The following is a 27,024-nucleotide window of genomic DNA, read 5'->3' on the forward strand; positions in this document are numbered from 1 at the left end:
ATCTTGATTTAGCTTTTCTTTCACTTTGCATGTCTCCAAACACATTCTCCATAAGGTTTTTTATTTAGATATACGTTTTCATGTATTTTCTCTTAACAACATGCAAGTTCCCCCACATAGGCTCCATTTGCCAATATAGTTTAACATCTGTAGTAGTCAATTGTCTAATAGCATTCTCAACTCACTGCTGTGCTCCCTCTGGCTGCCAAACTCTCTGTCAAATTGGCTCAAAGAAATACCGTAATAACCACGTTCACACAATTTCCCAATGAAAATCTACAGCTCAAGAAGAGAGAACACAATTTCTGCTTGCAGCTCCATTTCTTTAATACGTTCCTGCAGGATTTCAGATCAAATCAAACTTATATTGTGCATTATTTTCAACTGGTTTCTCACATAGTTCTTTATTTAGCATCAAAATGTCACTAAATACACTTATCAAGAGGAAATATTAAAAAAAGGAAAATAAAATTAAACACAATTCTCTGCATATAAGATAGGGTTGATGCGTGGTAATTTTAATTAAGAAAAGTGTTTGTGTCCAACTGTTAACATTTTTTAGACAGTGCAAAGGAAGTTTCAAATAAAGACTAAAAATGCAGGGATTGAATTGTCTCTGACCACCACTGACCTTATTTCCAAACAGGGCTAAATACAGAAAGGTCCAAACTATTTCAAAAAAACTTCTCAAATGAAAACCCCAAACTAGATTAGATAGAATCCCAACTGTGTTGTGTAAAAAAAATGAAATTAACAACCGTTTAACTTTCAATTCAACCAAAAAGCAAGCGATTTTGGCTGTTTCCTGTATTGTCAATTCCAGTTAATCTTTTGTAAGATTGTTGTTTTGTGAACTTGTTTTCAAAATGCAAAAGAGTCACTGTAGTTAGAAAGGTTAGGGACTAATAAAGGAGCAATAAATCTCTCTTATATCTATACATTTGATATTTGGACCCATAAGTCTGAATTAAAAGGAATATATTAATCCTGTTTCTCAAATATTTGTTTGAGAAGAAATAATTGTTGAAAAAGACTTGATTTGTCTTGATACTACACTGATGCAACTTTGACTGCTTTGTTGTTGTGACCTTTGCTCCTGGCATTTCTCCATCTACCAACAGTGTGTAGAACAATTTAATTATTTATGGGTAATAATTATTGAGCAGCAATTATGGTGTGGTACAGTATTCATTAGCTGTGTATTAGGGTCATAAATTAGAGCAAGTCAATTCAATATATTATAACTGTTCAATTTGGATTACATTTTACTTTTTTAAATCTTATGGTGGCATAAAGGGAGAAAACTGAATTATAAACCGTCCTTTATTATATGGTATTCGTTTGACTATTTATGTAGATATAAATGGCACTTATTTGATATCACCTGCCAAAGAAGAAATCATTGCTAAGTATATTTGCAAAACTATAGTACAGGCAACGGAGTCCCATACGAGATAAGAGAAAATGGAGCGCTTTGAACAATTCTTGGCAAAACAACAATGGCTTAATCTTACCTCACATGCAAAGTGAACACAGCAACACTATTTGTTATGGAGAGTGGGAAGTGGAAAGAAAGAAAGCTGTTGGTTATGTAATTTCCCTTGGCTTGCCTCATCTTCCAGTTGTGGAAGCGGAAGTCATTGACGGTAAAGGAACTGACTGTCCCTGAGGCCTTGGCCAGTTTGTTTCGTTATTAAACTGCTCTTTACCGGTCAGTCCACAAGTCTCTAGGCAGAAATGTCTTGTTTGTAATGCAACCTTGTATAATGGCCTGCCTGATATAACGTAATTAGAGAGAGCAGTGCTTTTCTTGGGTTTGCCTGTAGATCCATAGCCAGATACCCAAAGTCCTGCTCACTAATGAATCTGCTCCTGCTGGGACTATTGATGGCCACCGCCTTTCTGGAAGATCATTATTAGAGAATTCCATAGGCCAGCTGGAAAAGCATTACGTATGAGCTTATTACTCAGCATCATCTGTTTTCCATGTCTTTCATGTCCGAAAACAATTGCATATGGTGCTTCATTATGTATAATGACTGTATGAAGTGCATAACGCTAATGTTCTCATTATCACAACAGATTATTATCACATTATGATTAGCAATGTTTTTGATTTAGTAATTTAATTTGCACTTGTATAAAGAGCATCGTAATTTACACGTCATTGTGACATGCCAGAACATGAGATTCTTGTTGTGTTTTATATTGATTAATTATTGAATTTTTTTGATGATTCAATTTGATGACACAACAAGTCTTTTCATCAGTTCTTACAATCAGTGAGGATATAAAAGACAATGACTGATGCCATTGTGGTGTCAATCATTGTTGTGCGTTGTATTTGTCTAAAATACACCACAAACACAAATAAAGTTTTATAAAACCTGACAATTAGAGATTTGTAGCCTGATTTACATAAAACAACTCAACTATTGTATACGTTCCCTCATTCTTGAGTATATTACCATAAACCATTCACTCTTGCTATAGTCAAAGTACTCTTTAAATTTAGTTGACCATACCATTGAAATATAGGCAGAAATTAAACACATTCAGGAGAGCTGTTTGATTTCAAAGAGAAATTATAGCAATTCAAGCCGGGTTCCTCAACCTTTTCCAGCCTGCGATGCCATTTTTAGGTCTACAATTATCATGACCTAGGCAATTAGTCCTGTGTCATGTGATCAATTATAAGAGCACTAAAGAAGCTCCAAAAGTATTACACTGAAATGTGAATATATAAAAAAAAAAATGTGGTTTATATATTTGTGCAGTATACAAAAGCATATCAAACATAATGATAATTGAGCATGAGACGTCTCTCCACATAGGGTTGCCTGACTCCAGGTTGTGAACTTGAGTAATGGCTCAAGCTTCCAAATGATCAACACTGCTTATAGGATTGTATTCTTTACATGTTCATTTGTGGCTGATGAGTAAGTGATGCATTATCTTTTCTAAAAGGTGAAAGAGATATCCCTGTATCAGTGACCACAGCTGAGTAACTTCCCATTCATGTATTGTTGTGGTGTCCCTACCCCCAGGTCCAACTGAAGGCTGGTCAATATTAGTGGGTTTGTTGTACTCATTGTATTGTTTACACAGCAGCCAGATGCAAAAGATTGATAACTAAACAAATAGGCAGAGTAAGGAAGCGCCGAACCTAAATTCTATTGATTCCATGTTACGGAGGCTGAGTGTCTCTCAGATAAGGCTAATTGTAGTTGTATAGAATTCAACCTGTGTATTCACATCACAGCTGTCTTAACAACGTGCGGCTGCAGACACTTCTCTACATTCTGCATATTGTCCATAATTAATCAACAGTGGGGAGGGAAAAATAAATGTGCAATTCCAATCTATTAAGATGTTGATTCGATTTCAATTCATATTACAATAATTAGGCCACACCAAGTGATTACATTATTTATGTGAAGAAAATTAATGAAATACAGAATTTATGTTATCAGCCTAAGGCACAGTTAAGTAAAATGCCAGTTGAAGTGATTTATTTGTCCCAGCCATTAATGATGCCGTTGAAAGGCCATTTCTTATTTCTTGTAATTTGAAAGCTATGCTTTTCTTGCATAAAAATATTACTCACTCAACTTTTTTCTTTTTGTCGCTTTCTAAAATTGGCTCCAACAATAGATACCCTGCAGACTTTTCTTTAGGTGTTTACATTATGTGTTTCTTCTTCTTCTTCTTCTTCTTCTTCTTCTTCTTCTTCTTCTTCTTCTTCTTCTTCTTCTTCTTCTTCTTCTTCTTCTTCTTCTTCTTCTTCTTCTTCTTCTTCAACAAGCTGAACAAGACAAGCTGATGATGACGTTGTAGTTTAATGATGTCTCGAAAAACTTTGTAAAATAAAAGTCTGTTCATTATGTCCACAGGTGCTGGAGATGTACCTGCCTTTCTGTGGTATTGCGATCTCCAATGCCCAGCTCTTCGCTGCCTCAAGGAAGGAGTATGACAGGAGTCGGGTAAGGACAATAAACCCCCATCCCTCGGATCAGCATTACTTCCTCCCCCCTGATGCTGACACTGAGGATGACTATTGATCAGCAGCCCACTTGTTGCCACTGCAGTGGGGATCACAGTTCTGCATGGACATTTTTTTTCTGGATCTATAGTTGGGGGATGGGCTGAAGTAATGTAAACAGATGTAATAATTCATGTCACACATCGATCTGTGTCGAAAGATAATTTAATGAGAACACAGCTCAGTGAATGCTTGTGTATGAAATTGGATTGTCACTACCTTAGAGTACGGGCCTAGTTTATCTTCATCCTGTTGGTTTATGGTTTAAGGATAACACAGCAAGAACAAGAACAAGAACAACAGCAACAACAATATTAATAATAATAATCATTCATGCCAAAGCATTTAAAAAAAAATCTAAAGTGGCTTTTTAAGTTTGTTTCAGCATGTGATTCAGATTGTTTGGAATGATGGCAGTGGTGTCTTTTTCTGTCACTGGTGTCTAGGCACTCTTGGAGGTAGTCAATGACCTGTTTGAAGAGCAGACTGACCTGGAGAAGATTGTCAGGAAGATCATGCACCGTGCCCAGACATTGCTTAAGTGCGAGCACTGCTCTGTTCAGTTGCTGGAGGACATTGAGTCACCGGTACTATTGTTTTTCCTCTGCTGTGTGCATATGTCTACGTACATTTGTGCATGTGCATATCTGTTCTCGTTGTCTGCCTTTTACCACTGAGCACTGTGTACCTTCATGCAATTATTTCAAGAGCTTAGGTGATTTCTTTCCCTCTTCAAACTTCCAGGTGGTGAAGTTCACCAAGTCGTTTGAGCTTCTGTCGCCTAAGTGTAGTGCAGACATTGAAAGCAGGTATGTTGTTTCAGTGTTTAAATCTACTCTGCTCCTCAATGACAGCAGGCCTAATGAAAAGCATAGCTTTGTTCTTCTTTTTCACATTTAATCATCCCAGTAACCTCTTTTAATTAAATAGTAATATCTCCACCTTTGTTTGCCTTTGGCACCATGGCATCTGCAAATTCGACACAGAGCCTTGTTTGAATCTGTAAAGCTTCCATCAAGGACAAAAAGGGAAGTATAAAAATTGAACATTTGTGCGGTGGGGATATATGCTGATGCTGAATATAAGGCATAGTGTAGGAGCCTTACTTAATTGGGTTTGGCTGCTTCTCTCTACTGCTGGGGATGGCTGAATGGAGAAAGAGAGGCTTAATATTGTGTGGGATGTTTATGGATGAAAACCAACACTGAAAGGATGACAAATTATTCCCCAAGTCCTGCACTTGTCATAACTGAAATAATCACGTCAAGGCAGTATTAATAACCGCAACATTCATTTAAAAAAAAGATCCACACAAGAAATACCAAAAGTTAGAAAGTATTTTTTTCTGACAAAACACACTCCCAAACGGATCTGTGTTTCAGGTGTCACATATGAACTAAATAGCATGTTTATGATTTCAATTAATAAAACTACACATTTCAAACCAAGCTGAAAGGACAAAAATACAGCATCTCTTTGACGATACTAGTTTTCCTAAATGTTAACATCTGAAGAACAAGGGCTGCTGTGCAAGATTCATGTGTGTTAATAAGTGAATACATTTGGTGTCAGAAGGCGAGCGTACTGTAGGATTTCTAATGTGCCTTACAATCCCAGCCGCCCCCATGGGGAGGATCATTTTGAGCGAGTGTACAATGCTGCGAGTGTGTCTGTGGCAGATAAATGACAGATGTGAGACAGGGAAGAGACAGAGACAATGGAGAGAAAGGATAAAAAACTAGATACTGTAAGGCATCTTGTCATCACACCCATGAGGGTTATTTCCTGCCGCACACACAGCTGTATCGCTAAATCAAAGAGATTCAAAAGATCTAACAGAAGTGTCCCTGCATCTTTATTCTAGTCTGGAAAGACAAAATGAGTCACACTGAACATTTATCATGTTACATTTGGGAAGGTAAAAAGTCAGCGATAGCCCACTGTAGTAGACGTTAATGGGAGGTCGGTGCAGGGATGCAGGTGTTTCTGTGGCAGAGTGTGGGGGTGTTTGAAAATGAGGAAGACAATCACACAATCAACTCTTCATTACTTCATAAGCTGCAGGAAAAGCTTATTGATATCTACTGAATGAGAAGTTCATTAAATGCAAGTCAATGTAAAACAGAGTCCAAGAGGACAAGTAAGAAAGGCCCTTTGCAAGCTTGCAGTTCAAGTGTGAAAGAGAATGCTATATGTTTGACTTCAATACAAACGTATATTTCTTATTTTTATGAGAACAAAGTCATCAGCGAAAGGAAGAAGTTTGAGAATCAAACCTCTCCTGAGAAGAAAAGGCAAGCAGACAAATATGGCACAGTGCTGTTTTTTCTGTTCTGCTCCTTTTGAAATCCTGCCGTCTTATTTTCTGACTCTAGTTTCAAAGACAGTATGGAGAAATCGTCTTACTCTGACTGGCTCATCAACAACAGTATTGCAGAGCTGGTAGCATCCACAGGGCTCCCCGTGAACATTAGCGATGCCTATCAGGATCCTCGCTTCGATGCTGAGGTAAACACACAGTAACATAACTTTCAAATTTGACAGCCAAGGGAAACTATCTCAACCAGCGTTACAGACAAACCAGTGTGACATATGTCTGTGACAATTACCATTCAGGTCATAGTATTTCAATCAAAACTAGACTTGGTTTTTATAATGTTTCACCACCTATCCAAGAAGCATCTTGTAGAGCAGTGTAGGGTTTCAGGCATTTTAATACTCCATGGGATGTTTACACGTCAATGTCAAATTCAAGGAATACTGAGCCCACAAAATTACTTGCCCTGTATTGCCTTAAATTGGGAAGGAAACAGATTTGCTCACATTCCTCAAAGCTCAACAAAGTTTCAGAGAATGGAATCTCATTCATCCAGTCATAGCCTCAGCAATTCCTAAAGACATGCATCTTTGCTAAAACCTTACTGTTTAAAAGACTTTGAACTCATCTGGTTTATTATACTGCATGAGTTATGTTATTATACTGCACAAAGTATGTTTATACACTTGAATTATACTGGACGAGTTATGTGAGAGACTGCAATTGGATGATTTCAGATATTTTTGCTGTTGTTAAACCTAGACCTTACCGACTTCAATTCATCCAGACTTTTCTCTGTTTTTAGAAAGATTGATGGATGATACAATCAGAAGTTTCTTTTTAGATAACACCTGTGTATGTTTGTTGTGATTTACCACTTCCTCCCAATCAATAGTCATTTATTGGCGCGTGTTTTTATAGTCTTAAAGTCAATAATCTGTTTTTTGGAGTTCAACTAAAGACAACTGGCTCTATACCAACCAACACAATGATCTACCCACACGGTAGCTGGTTTCATCATCACCTTGAATCAAGCCCATTGCATGTAATCAGTGTTGAAGTAACATGAGTGTGTTGCTACTACATCCATTTTGGATTATTTGTTCACTGTGGAGACAATGTGAGAAAGAAAATAACTTCAAGGCAACACAGGGTGAATAAATAATGGGTGAAGTATTCCTTAAATGGCTGTAAAACCACCATGGGAGCAATATTGATATGGCATTATGACTTAGTAAACAGATAGTTTAAAACAGAAATAAAAAAAGCTACCAGCAGGCTTTCACTAAAATAAACAGAGAACTTGCTGCTTCTCGCTTTGTAAGGGCTTTAAGGGTTCGTATGCTGCCTTGCAGCCTTGTCCCTCCATTAGAGGTGGGGCATGTATGCATACTCAATCCAGTGATGAACATATCATTTAATACTTGAGAGCTGTATCGTTTTAAATCTTTCAATACAAGGGCTGATATTGCTGTACTTCCCATACTAATAACTTACTTTAAAGAATATAAACATGTGTTTTGAATAGGTTTCATATGCATTGGTGCTTAATGCTCTGGTAGCAGTTGTGATTGAAATTAGCAGATCAAAGAGTAAGTAAACAAGTTAGGCTGTATTAAAGATGTTTTTGAAATGTTTCACGTAGATGGATGGCAATCTTCATTTTACACTATTTCTACTTTTTTTTAGGCAGACCAGTTCTCAGATTTCCACATTCGCTCCGTGCTTTGTGTTCCCATATGGAACAGCAACCACCAAATCATTGGTAAGTTAACAAAAGGGAGCTCCCCTTTCTTTTAGGCGTATTTGATTTGTACTTGAATCATTTTATTGGCTATATCAATACTAAAACATGGTGTATATGTTTCACCTTTGCTTATGTTTATGAAAAAGTATCACAGTCTGAGTATACACTATAAGACCAAGTGCATGGACACCTGAACATTACATCTTTGGGGTTATGTGATTATCTAATTCAAAGACCATGGCTATTAACATGCTGCAACAACACGCCTCCACCCTTTTGTGATGGCCTTCCACAAGAGTATATTGGCGAGATCAGGCACTGATGCTAGATGACAACACCTGGCTTGCAGTTGGCGTGCAGATCATTCCAAAGATGTTGGAGGTCAAGGCTTTCTTTATTGTCCTCGCTTTGTGAATAGAAGCACCGCCATCATCAAACAGGAGAGTACCTTTCTAAAACTGTTTCCACATCATTGGAAGCACACATTGATGTTGTATCTTGTAGCTTAAAGATTTACCCTGATAGGAACTAAAAAGACAGAGGTGTCGACATAATTCTGGTCATATAGTGTACCTATGGAACACTTGCATGCACTCATTACGTGGATGTGTTTTTTCCCCCCTTTTTGCTGCATAGTAGAAAAAGAGAGAGAGGAGCTTGAGCATGTTTTCAGCTGAGGCTGCATGTGTGTGATTATTAGATCCACGCTGCAGCATCACTCCACACTTGGAGGTGGAGTTCCCTTCTTCTGGTTGTGTGCTTTGTGTTTGTGAATCCGCCCCAGGCCAGCACCACACTGACACTCTGATAAATCATTGATCTCTCGTCTGGTTTTAGTGCTGGATATTGCAGGGAGGAGCAATGATAGCACTTCTCTTGGTCCACTGAGATCTGACGCAGGAAGTCATTAGTTATGTTTGAGTGCAAAGTGATCAGTATATCTGCTGCAGACGGTTGGTTAAGACCTGTGTGTGTGTGTGTGTGTGTGTGTGTGTGAGTGTGTGTGTGTGTGTGTGTGTGATGTCCATGTGCGTGCAGGTCTTTTTTTTTGCGTAGGCGTAAGTGCATTTGTTGGGGAGGGGAGCGGGAAGAGGAAGAAGAACAGAAAGAGAATGAGGGGAGAAAGAAATGCAGCATGTGTGGGTGGCACCTGAGGATCTGGAGTGAAAAAAAAACATTATACAAACAAAGCAGCAGGAGATGAAATTCTCAAGCCAAGGATACATTCCTGTAGAAAATATATGTCCTTGTGTCATCTGCCAAGGTTACAGCCTTAAAAATATAATTACAGGAAATACTGTCATAACAACACTCATGTTGCATGTCAAATATCAAGGGATTAATTCATATTAGCACTGCCTTTAGCAACATGTCATCAAAGGTGCTTTATTGATAGATGGAAATACAAGGTAAATGGACCCATACAGCGCTTTTCTAGTCTTCCGACCACTCAAAGCGCTTTAACATTACATGACATCATTCACACCCATTCACACACTGATGGGAGGAGCCACCATGCAAGGTGCCACATCAGTATCATCAACCATTCATACACATTCATACACCGTAGGCGCAGCTATGGAAGCAATCTTAGGGTTAAGTGTCTTGCTCAAGGACACACTGACATCGGCCAGCGGCGCCGGGGATCGAACCACCAATCCTCTGATTGAAAGACGATCCTGCTCACCACTGAGCAACAGTCTCCCTAGGTGTTTTGGATTATTCATATTTTAAATGATAAAACATAGTGGTTGTGCTTGCCTGAATTGCCCATTAGTTTTTTGTTTTTTTTTGCTGTTTTCTTGAATTTCAGTATTAGAGATGTGGAGGGAGAGCCAGTTTAGTCCAGATATTACATCACTAAGTAGCTTCCAAATAAATACATGCAACTAAAGCACCACTATTATATCACAGTTTGGTTTACCGCAATAATAATGTGATGCTATCTCTTATAATTGGTGAGGATTTTAAAACAAAATGGATTGGATTGAGATCTCAGCTTTTCCATGCAACATTGCCATTGTTGTTTTTTATGGATCCATGTTTGACTTAAAGTATAAAATCACTATTCCTTAAAAACAGACACTGACAATATGTTCCGCAAACTGCATGTTGTCATGATGAACACGTACTATATTACCGTGGTTGTATGGTACAATTCCTTGGGAGTCAACAGATACAATCATACAACACAAAGGTGATTTATGAAAAAAAACTCATAAAAAAGCTTCAAATTATTGTCATTTTATGGTTTTTGTGCTCACACAAAATAGGTATGTGGTGCAGTTAAATATGACTTGGTGGCCACAGGGCTCTGAGCAGTCCTTTAGTTAACTTATATCTGGAACCATCTGCTGTAACTCATCACATGCTCATTACAGAGGGAGCAATAATAGATCTGAGAAAGCACCAGCCCTGTATTTTAAATTGAATGACAACGTAATGAAAATTGTTCTTGGGTAAAGTACTAATCTTGTTTCACCTCAATGGAGCTCCAGCTATACATTGAAATTAAAATGTCACTGCGGTCGTATGGTTTAAAAATGGTAATGTATGAAATGTTGTCTGTTACGTATGTGTAATTACTTTTTAGCATAATTTCTCAGTGACAATAAAGTCTCTATCATTTAAATACATATGCTTTATCAACAAAGCCTTCTTTTACTTTTAATTAGACGATGAGGGAAGTCATCTACACAGGGAACACTGCTGTCAAATAAAAAGCTTCAATCCAATTGTGGACAATAACTAGAGGTCTGTTCAAAGATGACATTGAGTGAATATTTTTGTGGTAGGATGTGTCTGCTTAATTTCCATAAATAATGAAAGTTAATCGATGACATGCAGTGTGTGGGTTTGATCTTCTTTTAATTGGAGGCAGTTGTGTGCACTGGAGTCTTGCCAATATTAAGCTGAAAAGATAAAGTTGTTATTTTATGGTTTGTGTAACAGGTGTCGCCCAAGTGCTAAACAGGCTTGATGGGCAACCATTCGACGATGCAGACCAGCGTCTCTTTGAAGTATTACATTTGCTTCTCTATATGTTCAACATACAGTGAGTGTATTAGAAATTGTTGGAGTTGAGTATGTCTGCTTTTTGTGCTTTTCTCAGAGTTTTGTGATCTTTTGTGGACTCGGCATCAACAACACCATCATGTACGACCAGGTGAAGAAGTCCTGGGCCAAGCAGTCTGTAGCTTTGGATGTAAGAACACAACATCCCATTTGATTTCCTGCTTCACATCACAATTTGAACATGAAAATAATACATTTCCATGTTTTGAACAAGAAATCATACTTACATTTGCCAAAAACATCACCATGCAAATTGTAACGCAGCTTCAAAGTGTTGACTTACAAGTTGATTCTGCACTGCTCTTGCTTTATACTTCAGCTTCCTTTTGTCATGCCTGTATGATCATGCCCTCCCTCAGATCCTGAGAGTCCTGTTTTTGTATTCCATTACCTATAATGATATCTTTATTTCCCTTTCCAGTCAGCATATGCTTTGTGCTGAAACGCAGAGCATATGTTAAGTTATTGAAAACAACGGCTGCTGCATGGCTAATATAAAACCTCCTCTTACTTATCCTCTCTCCTGGGTCTTTGTGCTTAGCTTCTTTTTTAGACTTATATTTCCACAAGAATGTATACATGAAAAAGTGCTGATCTTTCTTTGTAGATAACCTTCTCACAAAGGTTTTATTGAGAATTAGTAAGAGGCAGTGAAAAGCAATCCCTCATCTGCACTGCATTTTGTCAGCATTCAGCACTACTCAGCCTTTACAGTGCGACCTTACATTACAATAGCGAGCTTTCAGGTGCATTACAGTAGTTAGCACCACTCTGTTTCAAGTTAGAAGTAGAGAACAGAGAGATGTATCATTTAAAGGAGAGGCACTGGAGGAACTAATATGTAGATGCATTGCTTCTGGCAGCACTGAATAAACATGAGCATTTATGATCAAATAATCAACTGGAGGTCTGTGCGAAGTATTTCTCTCAGGAAATGAAGGGAACATGGCCATAAAATCGGGGCTGACATTGCTGCTCTTGTTCTAGAGGCAAATGTTAACTTCCTCAACTGGAAGATCCACTGAAATGCCATGACACCACAGTGTGCAGTGTTTTCCACCGTAGCTTGTCTGAGAACCAACTGATCATTTCAATAATTTGAAAAAGTGTTGACAGTGACACTGTGTCATTATTTTGCAGGTTCTGTCTTACCATGCCACTTGCTCCAAGACTGAAGTTGACAAATTTAAGGTAACAGATATTCACCATCATCTTTGTTACAATTTTCAGTTGTCTGCTTATTGTCGATTAATAAAAGTAAGAAAGGGCTCGCCTTTAACTGTATAAAATGGTTTCTAATTTACAGGTTCTGCTCAAAACTAATTGTAAGAAGTTCAGTAGTATTGAACCCCAAATATGGCAACGAATCTGTGTTATAAATGGGTCCCCTTTATTTGATATTTGCACCAGGGTGCAAAAACGCACACACAAGCGACTCACATCATGGCATGTGTTTCACAATATTTAGCTAATTAACGGTTCTAGTGGAAGTAATGTGCCAACAAACATCACAGTGTTCCAGCAAAGGCCAGGAATAAAATAGTGAGAGAAGATTGATTTGCTATACACACTATTGGTGTGGATTACAATTTGTGATCATCAGGTTTGCTCTGGTGGTGCAGGTAATTGCCATAATATAATTTAATTGTTTCCCTAGTTCTGTAGATTAATTCTTCATGTATCTGCTTTCTATTGACTTAAATTACGACAAATACATTAAAAAAAAGAAGTTCCTTTATTATTCAGCTAAACCCTAACACAAGTATGATTCAAGGCACTAACAGTAAAATAGACTTGGCTAAAATATAGCTAGTAATAACGAGAAGTTTAAGTCTTGGAAATGTTGCTTTATTTTACTCATGGGCCCTTTAATTTGGATGTATTTTCTAAATAAATAAAAATCGCTCATTAACCTAAATGAAAAAGCAAAATAGATGATAACAGAGAGGAATTATTGGCTGACCGTCTTCTAGACTAAATATTTCTGTTCCTCCTGCAGTAACACACAAGGAAAAGTATGGGCTAAAAATTCCCCAATAAAAATAAGTTAATTGTGGAATGGATTAATCCAACCAATAGGCAATCATTCTCAATTAACTATTGATAGAGAGTAAAACATTAAAATATCTACACTTTAATTAGCATGACACTTCTGAAATATAGATACGACCTATTTTCTTACACTTTCATGTGTAAGATTTCCCCCTGTGGCCATCACTGCAAAGTAGGAACCCCGCTTCCCAGTGAGCTTGTGTGATCTTTCAGCCCCCTCATTCAGAACGTGCTCTGCTTCCTGCCTTCCCCCCACTTTCTTTCATAACTGCTCTACATATATGGAGCCTAACCGAGTACATTTGACTGGGATTTCACCGGAGTGAAAATGGCAGCGGCAAACAAACCCGGCTGACATTTCGTAACCTGGGGCTGTGAATTAAGAGAGAGGAGAATACCTGCTGACCTGACAGGCAAACATTTGTGTGGGAAAACATGGGGCTCTGGTGGCTGTTAGAGAGGAGAGAGGAGAAGATAAAAGAGAAACATGGCTGTACTAAAACTAAAACAGATCTGTAAAAGGGCTTTGAATCAGGTTAGAAAGCATTAAATGATTATATTACAAATGCTGACGAGAGGCAGATAAGTCATATCTGCTCATTAGACCCATGAATGCTTCAGAATGAATATGGTTAATTTGATTCACATATGTGCTATGATTTTTGTTTTTCTTTGAATAATAATGAAAAAAAGTTGTTGATGATTACTATTGCATAACTACATTCGTCAATGAGCTCTGAAAGTAAACAACGGTAAAATCTTCTGTTAAAGCTCCCTCATTAAACTTAACCCTCTGTAAATGAGTCTTCTGAGTCATAATTAACACGTCTACATATTTCCATGTATCATCTGAGAGTGGCATAGCATCCTCTGACCATTCTATTCTCTTTGCCTCTCTAAACTCATACTCTCTTGTTCTCTTTCATCCTTAATGTTTCCTCTTTACATGATGAAACAGGCTGCCAACATCCCCCTGGTTTGCGAGCTGGGCATCGGTAAGCTCTCCTTTGATGACTTCTCCCTGGATGTTGACGCCATGATAACGGCCGCTTTAAGGATGTTTATGGAGTTAGGAATGGTGCAGAAATTCAAGATTGATTATGAGGTGAGACCACTGATTGTCTTTTTCATTTGAATACTTGACTGATTTTTGCCTAGAACATGGTTCCTTTGGTAGCTGAATCCTAATGTGGCCTCGTGACATCTGCTGACCCATGTGCTCATCCCGCTCTGTCTTCCCCTCCAGACACTGTGCAGATGGCTGCTCACTGTCAGAAAAAACTACAGAATGGTTCTCTATCACAACTGGAGACATGCCTTCAACGTCTGCCAGTGCATGTTTGCAATGCTAACGGTAAAGATCATGCTGCTATAGCTGCAGATCCTAAGATCAGTTTCAATTAGAGACACTTGCATTAAGAAATAGATTGTTATAGCAAAAAATGTTGCAGAACAAGAGCTTCCAGTACATTTAGCTAATAACACTTTGATTTTTATACTATTTTGAATGAAGGACTTGGATACTTATAGTAACGTACTTTGATGTTAGTCATTTTAATTAAAAGGTACTATATAAAACATATGTATCGCTTTGTATTTGTAATTTGTGAGCAGATAGCAACTTAACTTAATAATCAAGATCTTGCTCGACAGTTGGCCAGAACAGCCTGTGGACTGATTTCTATGCAAAGTAACTATTGAGCGAATGATTGCTCTCTACTAGCCAATAGCAATGCAAGTCGGGGGAGGTCAGTTAGCTAGCCTTATCATTTACACACAACTCCCAAGTGCCTTGCCCCTCTTAATCTACCGTACAGTCTTATTGTGTAGCAATGTTGTATGTAATGTGTAGCATGTTGTAAAATACTGTACTGAGTGAATAACAGCTGCTTATTCATCCAAAATCCTGTGGCTGGTCTGGTTGGTAAATTGGCTAGCTTGCTGTTTTCAAATTCTTCATCATTATGAAGCAACGCCAGATTCGTGACACGTCGCTAAGCTACGGCTAGCGTGCTAACCTTAGCTTGCTCGCCAACATTACTGGTTGCAAAATAGTATCTAAGTGGATATGTCAGTACCATGTAATATGATCCATGATACTAATTTATGTATTACAGCAAAACCATGGTCATTTTGACCAACAATACAGTTTGTAATGGTACAAAGCAAAGGTGTGTAAATAAGATTGCTTCCTATTCGCCCAGAACTATGCAAGTCAGGGGTGGCCAACTCGCCAATTATAAAGTTAGCTTGCTAACTATAACTTAACCTTGCTGAATTGTATGGGGTCAGATCAGTCTCAATAATGACAAATATGCACAGAAAGAAAACCACAAATATATTCGATTTACAAATGCACACAGAAGGATTTATAAATACATTCCAATAATTTATATAAATGTAAAAAGAAAACACAAATATATTTCTTCATTTGTATGTATTTTTCTATTTGTTTGTAGATTTGTATGTATTTATTTGTGGATGGTGTCCCATCTAAATAGATTATTGGAAGAGGGAGATGAAATAATAATGTGAAAGCTGTTCTGGGCCCCTCCACTCACCTGCCATGTGTTTCATTGAGTGGGCTCAGGGCTGTGCATCTTTTGCCGCCATTGCCACACTGACCTTTACTGACCTATAGTGACTCTCTCAGCACGTAGCCTCCAGAAGCCTCTTACCTAAAGCCATAACGTTTCCTGTGTTACTGCAGTCCCACTGGCTATCCACGGAGAACGTTATGGGCACGCTCCTAAAACCGAACAAAACAACATTGTATTCAATGTGTTCCTCACAGTTTAATAGAGTAAGAGAATGAGAGATGCAGCTCCTATTTGTATGAGTATGTGTGTGTTTGTTTGTTTTCTCATGGGCTTCCTATCCTCTGTGCCAATCAGACAGCGGGCTTTCAGGAAACTCTGACAGAGGTGGAGACCTTAGCGCTTATTGTGGGTTGTGTCTGCCATGACTTGGACCACAGGGGCACCAACAATGCTTTTCAGGCAAAGTAAGTATTCCCTTTTTATATCTCGGTCTCTGCCGCACGCACACAAGCACACTCCCTCCTACACACTGTTTATGGTGTGTTTAACCACCTGCAGCAGTCTGCAGTAGTCCAGCACCAATTTATATCAGGGTCTGCTAAGGGAGAAATAGCTGGAACTTAGAGTCTGAATCATGAGTTTAGTTAGAAATCTTAGCTAGAAATAATGTATGCTTCACAGAAATAATGTTGTTAATCCATTTTGTATTTTCATCTGCTCAGTGTCATCACATCAACTGTCAAAAGTATTTTTGAGCTTGTGTTGCACGCCAACACTCTCTAGTAAGTCTAAGTTATTGTAATGACTTGGAGTGATGGGGTGGTCGGGTTTGTTTCTGTTAGGTAGCGACCACAAAGGTTTACCTGTAAAGGGAGAATTTACCGATGGCTGGCTGTAATGAGCCCACCCTATATTTGAAATGATTGACCATATTAGAGGTTTAAAAGACTGACCATAGACAACGGCTTTCAGTTTAAAAAAAAAACAGTGAACTGACTCCAAGACTTAACTCTAAGACTCCATAGTTGTACCAATACTTATATTTCATTGTTATTTTGAGCCAACTCAAAATACTGTTGACTCAGCTGGTGCTAAATTCGTAATCAGTAAGTAATCAGATTACACTGGAACACATCTGAACACATCAACATTTGAGAGCCTTCAGTTTGTTTGGTCTTTGTGGTGCACTGCAGTTGTAGTTAAGAATGTATGAGGAAAACCATTCTAAAATAACGTGTGACTTGTCTGCTGTCTACACATCAATGTTTGCCGTGAAATCACAGACAAACTGAAAACTAACTAAATGAATCAGATATCCCAAAGTTTAAAACCCTGTTACCTTCATTATAGAATACTCTGTATATTCTTTCAACATTACAGGATGATATCATCGTCAATGTTAAACAGTTATAGCGGTATAGGTTATGGCTTTCCAGCTTCTTTGTCAAGTTAGCAAGTTAGCAACAACAGACTCAACAGCAGGCTTTGTTTCTCAGTATGTGTTGAATGCTGATTGTGTTCTCTCTCTCTCTCTCTCCTTGATCCCTGTGTGTTTCTGTTTATGCTTGCGTGTGTGTGTGTGTGTGTGTGTGTGTGTGTGTTTGTGTGTGTGTGTCAGGACGGGCTCAGCCCTTGCTCTGCTTTATGGGACCTCTGCTACACTGGAGCACCACCACTTCAACCATGCCGTTATGATCCTGCAGAGTGAGGTGCACTGTGTTCCAATATCTGCTCCAATGCAGTTACCATTGAGGTTCTGCTGATGCCGACCAATTCATATTGTATTTGTGTCAGCCAACCAGAACGGAGTACTGGAAGACTGGAAATGGCTCTCTTCTTCTGTTCCCAGTCTTACAGTATGCTGCTGCATTTAATACATTCAACAGATATGAAAGTGGTGTTGATCTTCTAATCTAAATGTCAAAAAGAAAGCAAATGAGCATATTTCCCAGAATTTCAAAAATAATCCTATAAAGTGATGTCATTACGTTGAACCATTACAATACACCTGACTCGCTATAGTGGTTACAGTTCACTTCTTTGTCTTACCTCGTATAGGTCTCTCTTAACTTTCTAATAATCTAAATACCTAAAATATATTGAAACCCACTTTCCCTTAAATAAAAAAAGGAGTTTGTGCTGACTGCGCCTGTGCTGGTTGAATGTCTGCTGTATGTGAGCCAGTAAACGAATAGCTCATGCTGCCCTTAAATCAATGTAATTACAGAGGCGATAGATTTGGAGGTAATTGGTTGAGAGAGACGCTTTACCAGGTGACTGCCTTTGCATGAAGTTGTAATTAAAGACCTTTTGAGGGAGCAGCTGAGATGAGGCTTATAGGGTTTGTTCCAGTGGCTTCATTATCATAGCGCTGACAACACAGTAAGCTGACAAATGTTTGTTTTGGAATATCATAATGGTTTCTACTGCTATCCTATTAACATATAAATGAATAATGTGGCTAATTTAAGTCGAAATCTCACAATTCAATATGCAAGGCCGCACGGAATTTAAAACTTTTAAACGTCATTTACTCCCTTTGTATATCTCAATGTCCTCTCGTCATTCTCACTTCCTATTTTATTCCCCTCCCTCTTTCATCCGCTCCAATTATGACAGAATGAGAGACGTGCTTTGTGTCCCTGCTGCTACGTAGCTCAATATTTGATGGGAACACTAGCTCATGAAAGGATTCACAGGCACTTTACACTTAGATTCTTGGAGTTTAAAAGACAAAAAAAAACTGGTCACCAGTTTGAAACATCTCTGCTAATATCTGCAAGTCCCCTCCTTCTGCTCCTTTACTGTTATCACCACTACGTCTTCTATTTTCTCTATTCTCTCGAGGAGGGTGCCTAAGTGGTGAATGAATGTATAATGCATGATGGGGAGAGGCCTGTTTTAATGACATAGAGCCTCCAGTGAGAGATGTTTCTCACTTTTTAAGATCTGCTGGCATCCCTCCACCCATTCAGTTTCATGATGTCTTTTTTTTTTTTTACGCAAAAGCGTTTTTCCTTATAGACTCACTGCCTCATTCACTTCCCCCTATATTATCAATGGTACAGTATCTATGCAACCAGCTGCATTAATTGGGTTATTGTTAACAAAGAATAGTGTATGCCACAAACTTTATATTGTGGGAATTTTTAAGAAAATACATTTTACACTCAGAAATAGCACACTGGCAAACAGTAGAATGTTGTGCAGTTTACTGTATATTAAAAGTCCACATCCAATGATCTCTGCCAGCTTGTATTGTTTGCTATCTAATATATTGGTCAAGCTGTTTTTAAATAATTCAAAAAGTCTCTGAAATACAGTATTATGGGCATTATGTTAAGTAAATTGCCAGGGAAAAGTCGTTCTTCATTTTAGGATCTTAGTGAAAATGTCTTGAGAAATTCTTTATCACGGTATCTCTGTATGTGTCTCCACAGGGTCACAATATCTTCTCCAACCTCTCGTCCAAAGAGTATGGTGACCTCATGCAGCTGTTGAAACAGTCAATTCTGGCCACAGACCTCACACTTTACTTTGAGTATGTTGTGCTGCTGTTAAAATCTCCTGATAGTGATCCCATTTACAATGAAGCGTACTGTCTCTGTCAAATGTTTCTTTTAGGTAATACTGCCCCCTTGTGGATACAATGCCACTTACGCTTACATGTTCAAATGTCTTGTTTCCTTTTAGGAACAGAAACACCTTCTTTGAGCTGGTAAGCAAAGGAGAGTACAACTGGAATCTGAAGGCTCATCGAGACATGTGCAGGTAATGCTCTGCTCACAGAAACATGGTCGCTCTTTAAGCTCATCAATACTATGTGAAAGAAATGTCTGATTCCTCTTAGATCAATGATGATGACAGCGTGTGATCTTGGTGCCGTCACGAAACCATGGGAAATATCACGCAAGGTAAGAACAAACAACTCTCTTGAATATGACATGAATGTATTTCTAAACTCTTTATCTAGAGGTGAAATAATTGGTTGCTTAATTGATAGTTTTTTTGTTTGATTTTCTTTTGTGATTGTACAATCAACGTATTTGGGGTGTTTGACATCATCACCTTCGGCTTTAGAATATTTTGACAGGCATTTTGTACTTAACATCCTTACATTTTATGCAGACCAAACATTCAATTGAAAGAAAATAATCCTTCCATTCCTCTTTTCCCTCACTCCAGGTTGCAGAGTTGGTGACCAGCGAGTTCTTCGAGCAGGGCGACAGAGAGAGATCAGAGCTGAAGCTCACGCCTTCTGTGAGTCCCTACAACAAACTCTGGTTTTGTGCTTTTTGTTTGTTTCATCTCTGTGCCCTCCATTGAGCTGATGACGCCCAAGATATATTTTGTGTGTTGAAACTCTTCTAGCTTTGAGTAGCCGGCATAATAAATAGTATTTGTTCTTCTCATATGTATGTAAAAATAGCACAAGAATAATAATAGCAAGAAAAGATGAAGATCTTAATTCATAACATATTCTGTCCTCAGAGCAACACCGCCTCAACGGAGAAGCCCTGTGTGTTTGATTGAGGAGCTTTGAAGGCTGAACTGTGTTACAAGTTCTAAAAAGGGAAAAACTAACAGCTTTCTGTGTGCAATAAATAGCTGTTGACTAATTGGGCCAGGCCCAATTTGCCTCCCCTCTGAAAGAAGTAATGCCGTAGCCTCAGGTCCGCCGCTTGTGTCAAACCTTTACCGCTCTGTGTGTGGGTGTTGGAAATTAAATATTAACTTCTAAGTCGTAGCCCAGTAACTATCTCTGAAGCACAGCCTCAGTGAAGCCTCTTAAGTTCAGGCTGCAGAATAATGAGGTACAATAGAAAATGTACGTGAAATAAACTCGAGAGCTGAGGCAGACTGTAAGCATGGCTTGCAGGTGAGCAGAATCAAATTCCTCCTTTGTTTCTCCAGCACAAATGTTGGAGTAAATACATTTTACCTCTCGTCTTACAGGCCATCTTTGATCGAAACAGGAAGGATGAATTGCCAGGACTTCAGCTGGAGTGGATTGACGGAATTTGTGCACCGCTGTACGAGGTAAAAGCTTGAAGCTCTCTAGCCTTCACTGTGTCGTGCTTGTCTCGGCACACACACACACACGCGCACAAGCGCACACACACACAAACACACAAACAGACACGCACACGCACATGCACACGTACGCGCACACACACATCCGCCTCTGACATCAGTAAGCGCTGTCCTTCCTCAGCTATTGTCCCCCTCACTGACGCCAATGAAGCTGTCACTGTCGACTATTCAACTTTTTCTTTGCTACGACAGATTTCTCACGAAAAAATAAATGCTTTTTAAATTTTTTTTTATTGCAAGCTCGGAAACAACTTCAAGGTTACATCCTGTTCTTTTGAGAATAGCAGAATGAGTGTGCACTTTCTGACTGCAAAGCAGCTCCGAGGTAATGGAGTGTGTGAATAGAGCTGTGATGTTAGGCGGGTTAAATCCCCTCAGTAAGACAGTGTACTTTGGGCTTTACTGCGCAGTAATACTGGAAGGCCTTTTTGGCTAACACGCAGATAGAGAAGCCTTTTTATTGTAGGATCTGGGTCGGGCAAATGTTGGGCTCAGACTACGAGCATGTGGTTATCTTTCAAAGAATTATTGGAAATATAGACTGTGTCCTTGCCAGTATAGTAATATGTGTGTGTGTGTGTGTGTGTGTGTGTGTGTGTGTGTGTGTGTGTGTGTCTTTCTGAATGACGTCAAGACCGACTCAGCTGCCCCTCCCACTGCCGGCAGCAGCGGCTGTGTGGGAGGAAGACACAGGCTGACTTATGAGGAGATCAGGTCTGTTCAGAGATGAGGCGTGCTGAAGCTAAATTCATGAAAGCAAACAGTTTCCAAGGGAGTAAAGGATGAAATAGATAACTGGGTGATATTCTCTGCTTTTGTATTGATAAAACTCCTTTTGTTTTTACTGTCATATTAAACATGTTACTCCTAGTCACCGTGAGTCAAAAACAAACAACAGATCATCTTCACAGCTATTGAATTATCCCAGGATCAGTGTCAAAAGTTAGAGTCGACTTATCTGTGCGGGGCTTTGGTTTCACCATTGTTACAGTCTGTGTAGTGTAGATAAAAAGCATCAAAGCGGTGTGTGTTGTCTGTGTGGGGGGTTTGCCTCCACACCGCCTCATGTAAAGGCTGATGTTTGGAGAATGCAGATATGGAGCTCACTATCATGCTGCTGCCAATTAAACTTGCAGGGGGAGAACGAAGGAAGTTCAGAGGCGGCAGGGTTTTTGTTTGTGGGCGTAAGAGATCTCCTTCTTGATCTCGCTGATCTCCTTCTCCTGGTGGGGGCTCGCTACTTTGTAGAATATTAATCCTCCATTATATAACCTTCCATCTTTGTACCCCACCATATGACAGTCTCTCTCTTCTTCTTCTCCCGAGTCTACCTCAGAGGAATAATGATGCTGTGTAAACTAATGACAATGTTCCACTACAGAGACGGAAATTCTTTCAAAAGAAAATAAAATCAGATCTTTTAACCCGCAAACAAATCCATAAGGATAAAAACGTACAATTTTTGTGTGCACTGTGTCGGCCACATGCCATCACAGTGTGATATTATAACAGTTAATCGTTACATTTATAAAATGTAAATATCATTTAAGAAGTTGTTCTCGTACAGTGACAATACTTTTAATCTAATGTGTGTATTTGAATGTGTGTATTTATCTATCTATCGATCTATCTATCTATCTATCTATATATAAATATATATATATATATATTTATATATATATATGAATGAAACTATCTATATGTGTATATGTGTATATATATATATATATATATATATATATATATATATATAAATATATATATATATATATATATATATATATATAAGTTGCAAATCTTCCCTTTTGAGATGCTGAAACAAGTGAATGTTAAAAAAAACCTAAATGATTATTCAATCATCAGCTAATTGCTTTAACTCCACATTACCATTCTTTAAACACATATAAAAACAGATGTGTGCAAAAACACAAAGTTAGTCTTATTCCATACAGACATCGATTTTATCTTAAATCACAGAAATGGAAATCCATATTGTGCTCTAATGTTGCTTGGCATCACAAGTGAACAGCGTTGTGAATAGTAGCACGCATATTCCAATGACAATATTATGAATTATTAAGTAACACAGTTGTTAAAACATCTTTCAGGACATTCTTCATTAACTAAAGAGAGCGGACGGAATAGTCTTGGTGTCTGAATTCAGCCACATTATAGAGCTTTGTTCTGATTGACCACCCACACAAGTGTTTTAATTGTTTTAGTGAATACCCTCTGAATATAAATCCATTGAAAGTTCAATTAACTGGCAGCTGTGATTAGTTGTGTTTTCCCCAATTGTAACAACACATGTGATCTCCCTTTCATACACACACAATGCCCAGTGTGTTGTACTTACTGAAAGTGTACTTCTTATACATGTGTGAATAGCGTTTTGGTATGTGGTGCCCATGCCCACATTATATATATCCATTTAGTACAGGGTTAATGAAACAATAACTAATTACAGAATTCCCTGGGAATTCAAAATACACAGTAGACAATTTGAGGAGAACAGAGGAAACTAAATCCCCCGTCTCTCAGGTCATTTATTAAAATAATGGATGACAGCTTCGACTACATTGCCACTTCCAGTACAATGCAGGCGGATGACAAAGGCGCCTTATCTCATTCATACATGTGCTTCTAATCTCTAAAGAGCAGCCACTTCATTGTCTGAAACTATCAGGTATGTTGGTGTTAATGTAGCAGCGTGTTCTCCGTATTGTTCACTTTTGATTAATAATGTGCTGCTTTTCCAGTTCCTGTCTGTGATTCTCATGCGTGACCATTACATTCTAGTCAAGGAGCTAAGCATCGTCGATATTTAAAAAAGTTATATATACTTTTTATTCATTTTTTACAAAACTCAGTATTCTGAAGGTGTTCCCATATTTCAGTGTTTTCTAACCATCTAGGGGAATACAACATTTAGTTTGCTGTACAATCATTACGACCTTTAACCCATTTCTTAAATTGTGACAATATTTCCTGATCGAGGAAGCTGGACATGACGTATACAAAACACAGGCAAAATATTAAAGGTGCTAACTATGATCTTCAAAGCATTATAATAGCAGCATATAACTACTTGCTAAAGATCTGGTGCAGTAATATTTACCCGAGCAGAGAAGGAAGTAACCCCGTGTGCTAGTTATAATACAAGCTTCTCTGTGCTTGGTTAATGTGTCATGAAGCGTAATGTTAATAGTTGCATATGGTGGTAATTGCTCAATGATGGATGTCTCTACATTTTGCTTCCTTAACACAATCTTGTACATGAAAATAAAAAAGTATTGAAAAAAAACATTTACTCCAATGTAATACAACATTTTTGGACACAAATTGAGAAAGCATGTATTATCATTTTCAGCCACTATCTTTTTTGTTTTGTTTTGGGAAAAGACTTAAATATCCAAACAACCATCAGATGGACTTTCATGTTGGACAGATAACTGAATCATACTGACTTTGATTATTTCATCAGGTCAAAATGTTAATTTTCCCAAACCTCCAAATTTAGTTACATACCCATCAGCCTCACCTGTACTTTGTGTTTAAAGCTGATAAACAAATGCAATCATGTTACAATGCTACGCAACAATGCTTAGCATGGTAACCATTATATCTGCTGAACATCAATTATAGAAAATCAAATAGCTCTGTGACCTGAATGTAATGGTAAGGCTCCTTTCACAAGAGAGGCTGTAGTAGTGCTACGCAAGCCATTGGAAAAAAGTTGTTTCAGGGCGGCCATTGCAATGAGGATGCAATAAGCTGCTCTTGGAAAGGGCCTCAACAGATGCAGCCTTTGCTTCTCATAATGATGCTGTTTTTATTTTTTGGGGCTTTTATTATATTTCTGTCAGTGTGTTTTGTCATTCTCATCTTTATTCCCTTCCTCTCTCCCCCTAGACTCTTGTCAAGTTGAATCCCAAACTTCAGCCAATGGTTGACATGATCAAAGCTAACAGGGTCAATTGGGAGGAACTGAACAAGAAGAGACAACGTGGCCAGAGTGTTTCTGCACCCTCGAGCCCCTGCAGTGGAGACGACACCGACACGAGCGGCTGCACTGGGGCCAAAACAAGCAGCAAAACCTGCTGCAGCAGCGATGCTGACGGAGCACCATCGAAACCTGTTAGTTAGCAACTGATTCTATCTCCAAGATGATGTCTTAGGCTTACTTCCTCTTAAATGCAGCCTGCAACAGAGGCAGCAGCGCATGCTGAGGTTCTTGGGCTCTGCTCCTCTTTGCTTTTACTGCTAGAGATGAGCTTTCGACTTGAGTGCAGTGCTATCGTAGACAGGTTTTCTGCATCCTTCCTGTGCTGAAGGCTGACAGAGCTGTGTTTGGTGAGCTTGTTGGAGCAGCTACAAATCAGCTGATGACACCGCGTCAGAGAGGAAACTCAAACCAATGTGTCAACCTGTCAACCAGAGAGCTAACACTGACTATTACGGGCATTGGACAGATGTTTGGGCACAACAAGACATGGAGAATTATGAGAGGAATGTTTGTTTCTGCTGTGGTTTGTTTTGCTCCTTGCCCCTCCTCGTTGCTCGAATTTTGGTGGGGGTAACGAAGATATTTTTTGTAAATCTGTACATAGACTTTTAAGTTATTTACAAATGCTGTTTAAGAACCCGTAAGCTCTAGCTTGTAATGTGGCTGTAGAGTTTCTGAAGGATGAAGGAGTACAGGAACAGCAGGACCTGTGACAATGCTTGCAATGCAAATTGAGTGCTCCCCTCCCTCCCTCCCTGTGCCTTGTTTAAAGATCCTAATGAAAAATGCATGGCCTCCTCACTGAGAGTCTTAGATTGAAATCCAAGTTCAGCCATGACTTGTATTGCCATCATTTATAAAAACCAATGACTGCGGTTATGTCTTGATCCCATTATAGCCACAACGCATTAACATTATATACATAAAGAAATCTATTTTGCCCAATTTTATAAATGCAGGGTCCCACTTGTCACACCCACACACAGATACACACACAATGTGCCTTGATGAAGTTGTTCTAACATCAATTCATTTCTGCAGAAAACATACATCTAATTAAAACTCACTAAACTAAGAGGAGTTGATATTTTAAGAAATACACCAGCTGAAAGTAAGCTCAGATTATAGACAAGGACAAAAGATGTGAGGAAGCTAGCCTGGTTTTATCCAAAGGCAATGAAATCCATCAACCAGCAGTTCAAAAGACCATTAATTACATATGTTGTTTTGTTAATCTAAACAAAAACCAGAGTGTACTGTTTTACAAAGGGTTTTTCTTGGCCAATAACTTTCTCCAACCTCTCCTGGTTGCCTAGAAACTTGTCAGAGCCAAAATGTAGTCCGTGAACCCCTTTCATTTTTACTTGTCCGAAATAAACTAATGAGATATAACTGGGGCTTGCAACAAACGATGATTTTCACTCTCGATTAATTGATTAGTTGTTTGGTCTATAAAACGTCAAATCAGTGTTTCCCAAAGCAAACGTCTTCAAATGTCTTGTTTTGTCCACAACTCAAGACATTTAGTTTACTGTCACAGAGGAGTAAAGAACCTATGAATTAATCTTATCAGGGAAACTGTGATCTGAGATTTTTTTTGTTGGCAAAACTAGAATAGTATTTGACAGCTAATGGATTACTTATTAGCTCGAGATATAACATGTTGCATGATGTGAGATCTTTAGAGGTGCTGGCAGGTGGATTTTCATACTTCTGGATAGTCATGCTATCTTTCTCTTCCTCTTTCCAGTCTTCATGTTAAGCTAAGCTAACCAGTATTTTTTTTTGAAAGTGGTATCCTCCAATCTAACTTGCCACCAGAAAGAGAAAGTGTAGTTCTTCAAATGTCTGACTTTTGCTTTCATCTGATTTCTTTTCTTATCTCAAAGCTCACACATGCTACTTAAACAGCTTTTATGATCTCCAAAAGAAGACTGAGACACTGACACTTGTAGTACTGAAGTGCCCATATTATATAATAATATTATAAGTATTATTTTGTGGGTGGGGTTTTGCCTTATAAATTGTGTTGTAGCTTTGTTAATTGGAGTTTAACACGTGACTGTGCACATTGTGTGGCATGGATCTGTACTCTACTGTATTTTAGTTAAAGAGCTGAATTGAAGTTGACGAGAAACATTTTGAATTGCA

The 27,024-nt window shown here is 38.5% G+C and overlaps 1 protein-coding gene across 1 annotated transcript in view; it reads left to right on the forward strand.

The window, feature by feature from the left end:
* Window positions 1-25,039, forward strand: part of pde11a (phosphodiesterase 11a) — a 29,381-nt gene extending 4,342 nt beyond the window's left edge. Inside the window, exons 3-20 of the mRNA XM_068572601.1 lie at window positions 3,894-3,983; window positions 4,489-4,629; window positions 4,787-4,851; window positions 6,418-6,550; window positions 8,049-8,124; window positions 11,059-11,126; window positions 11,219-11,311; window positions 12,322-12,372; window positions 14,192-14,338; window positions 14,480-14,587; window positions 16,128-16,237; window positions 17,392-17,482; window positions 19,214-19,314; window positions 19,467-19,544; window positions 19,624-19,687; window positions 19,959-20,033; window positions 20,730-20,813; window positions 24,780-25,039. Coding sequence (XP_068428702.1) covers window positions 3,894-3,983; window positions 4,489-4,629; window positions 4,787-4,851; window positions 6,418-6,550; window positions 8,049-8,124; window positions 11,059-11,126; window positions 11,219-11,311; window positions 12,322-12,372; window positions 14,192-14,338; window positions 14,480-14,587; window positions 16,128-16,237; window positions 17,392-17,482; window positions 19,214-19,314; window positions 19,467-19,544; window positions 19,624-19,687; window positions 19,959-20,033; window positions 20,730-20,813; window positions 24,780-25,013 — 1,809 coding nt within the window. The 3' untranslated portion in view covers window positions 25,014-25,039. The remainder of the gene's footprint in view (window positions 1-3,893; window positions 3,984-4,488; window positions 4,630-4,786; window positions 4,852-6,417; window positions 6,551-8,048; window positions 8,125-11,058; window positions 11,127-11,218; window positions 11,312-12,321; window positions 12,373-14,191; window positions 14,339-14,479; window positions 14,588-16,127; window positions 16,238-17,391; window positions 17,483-19,213; window positions 19,315-19,466; window positions 19,545-19,623; window positions 19,688-19,958; window positions 20,034-20,729; window positions 20,814-24,779) is intronic.
* Window positions 25,040-27,024: the final 1,985 nt, after the last annotated feature.

Source organism: Clinocottus analis, unplaced genomic scaffold (assembly GCF_023055335.1).
Source record: "Clinocottus analis isolate CAN_PGR_092001 unplaced genomic scaffold, fCliAna1.0.p SCAF_12, whole genome shotgun sequence".
NCBI classification, from domain to species: domain Eukaryota; kingdom Metazoa; phylum Chordata; class Actinopteri; order Perciformes; family Cottidae; genus Clinocottus; species Clinocottus analis.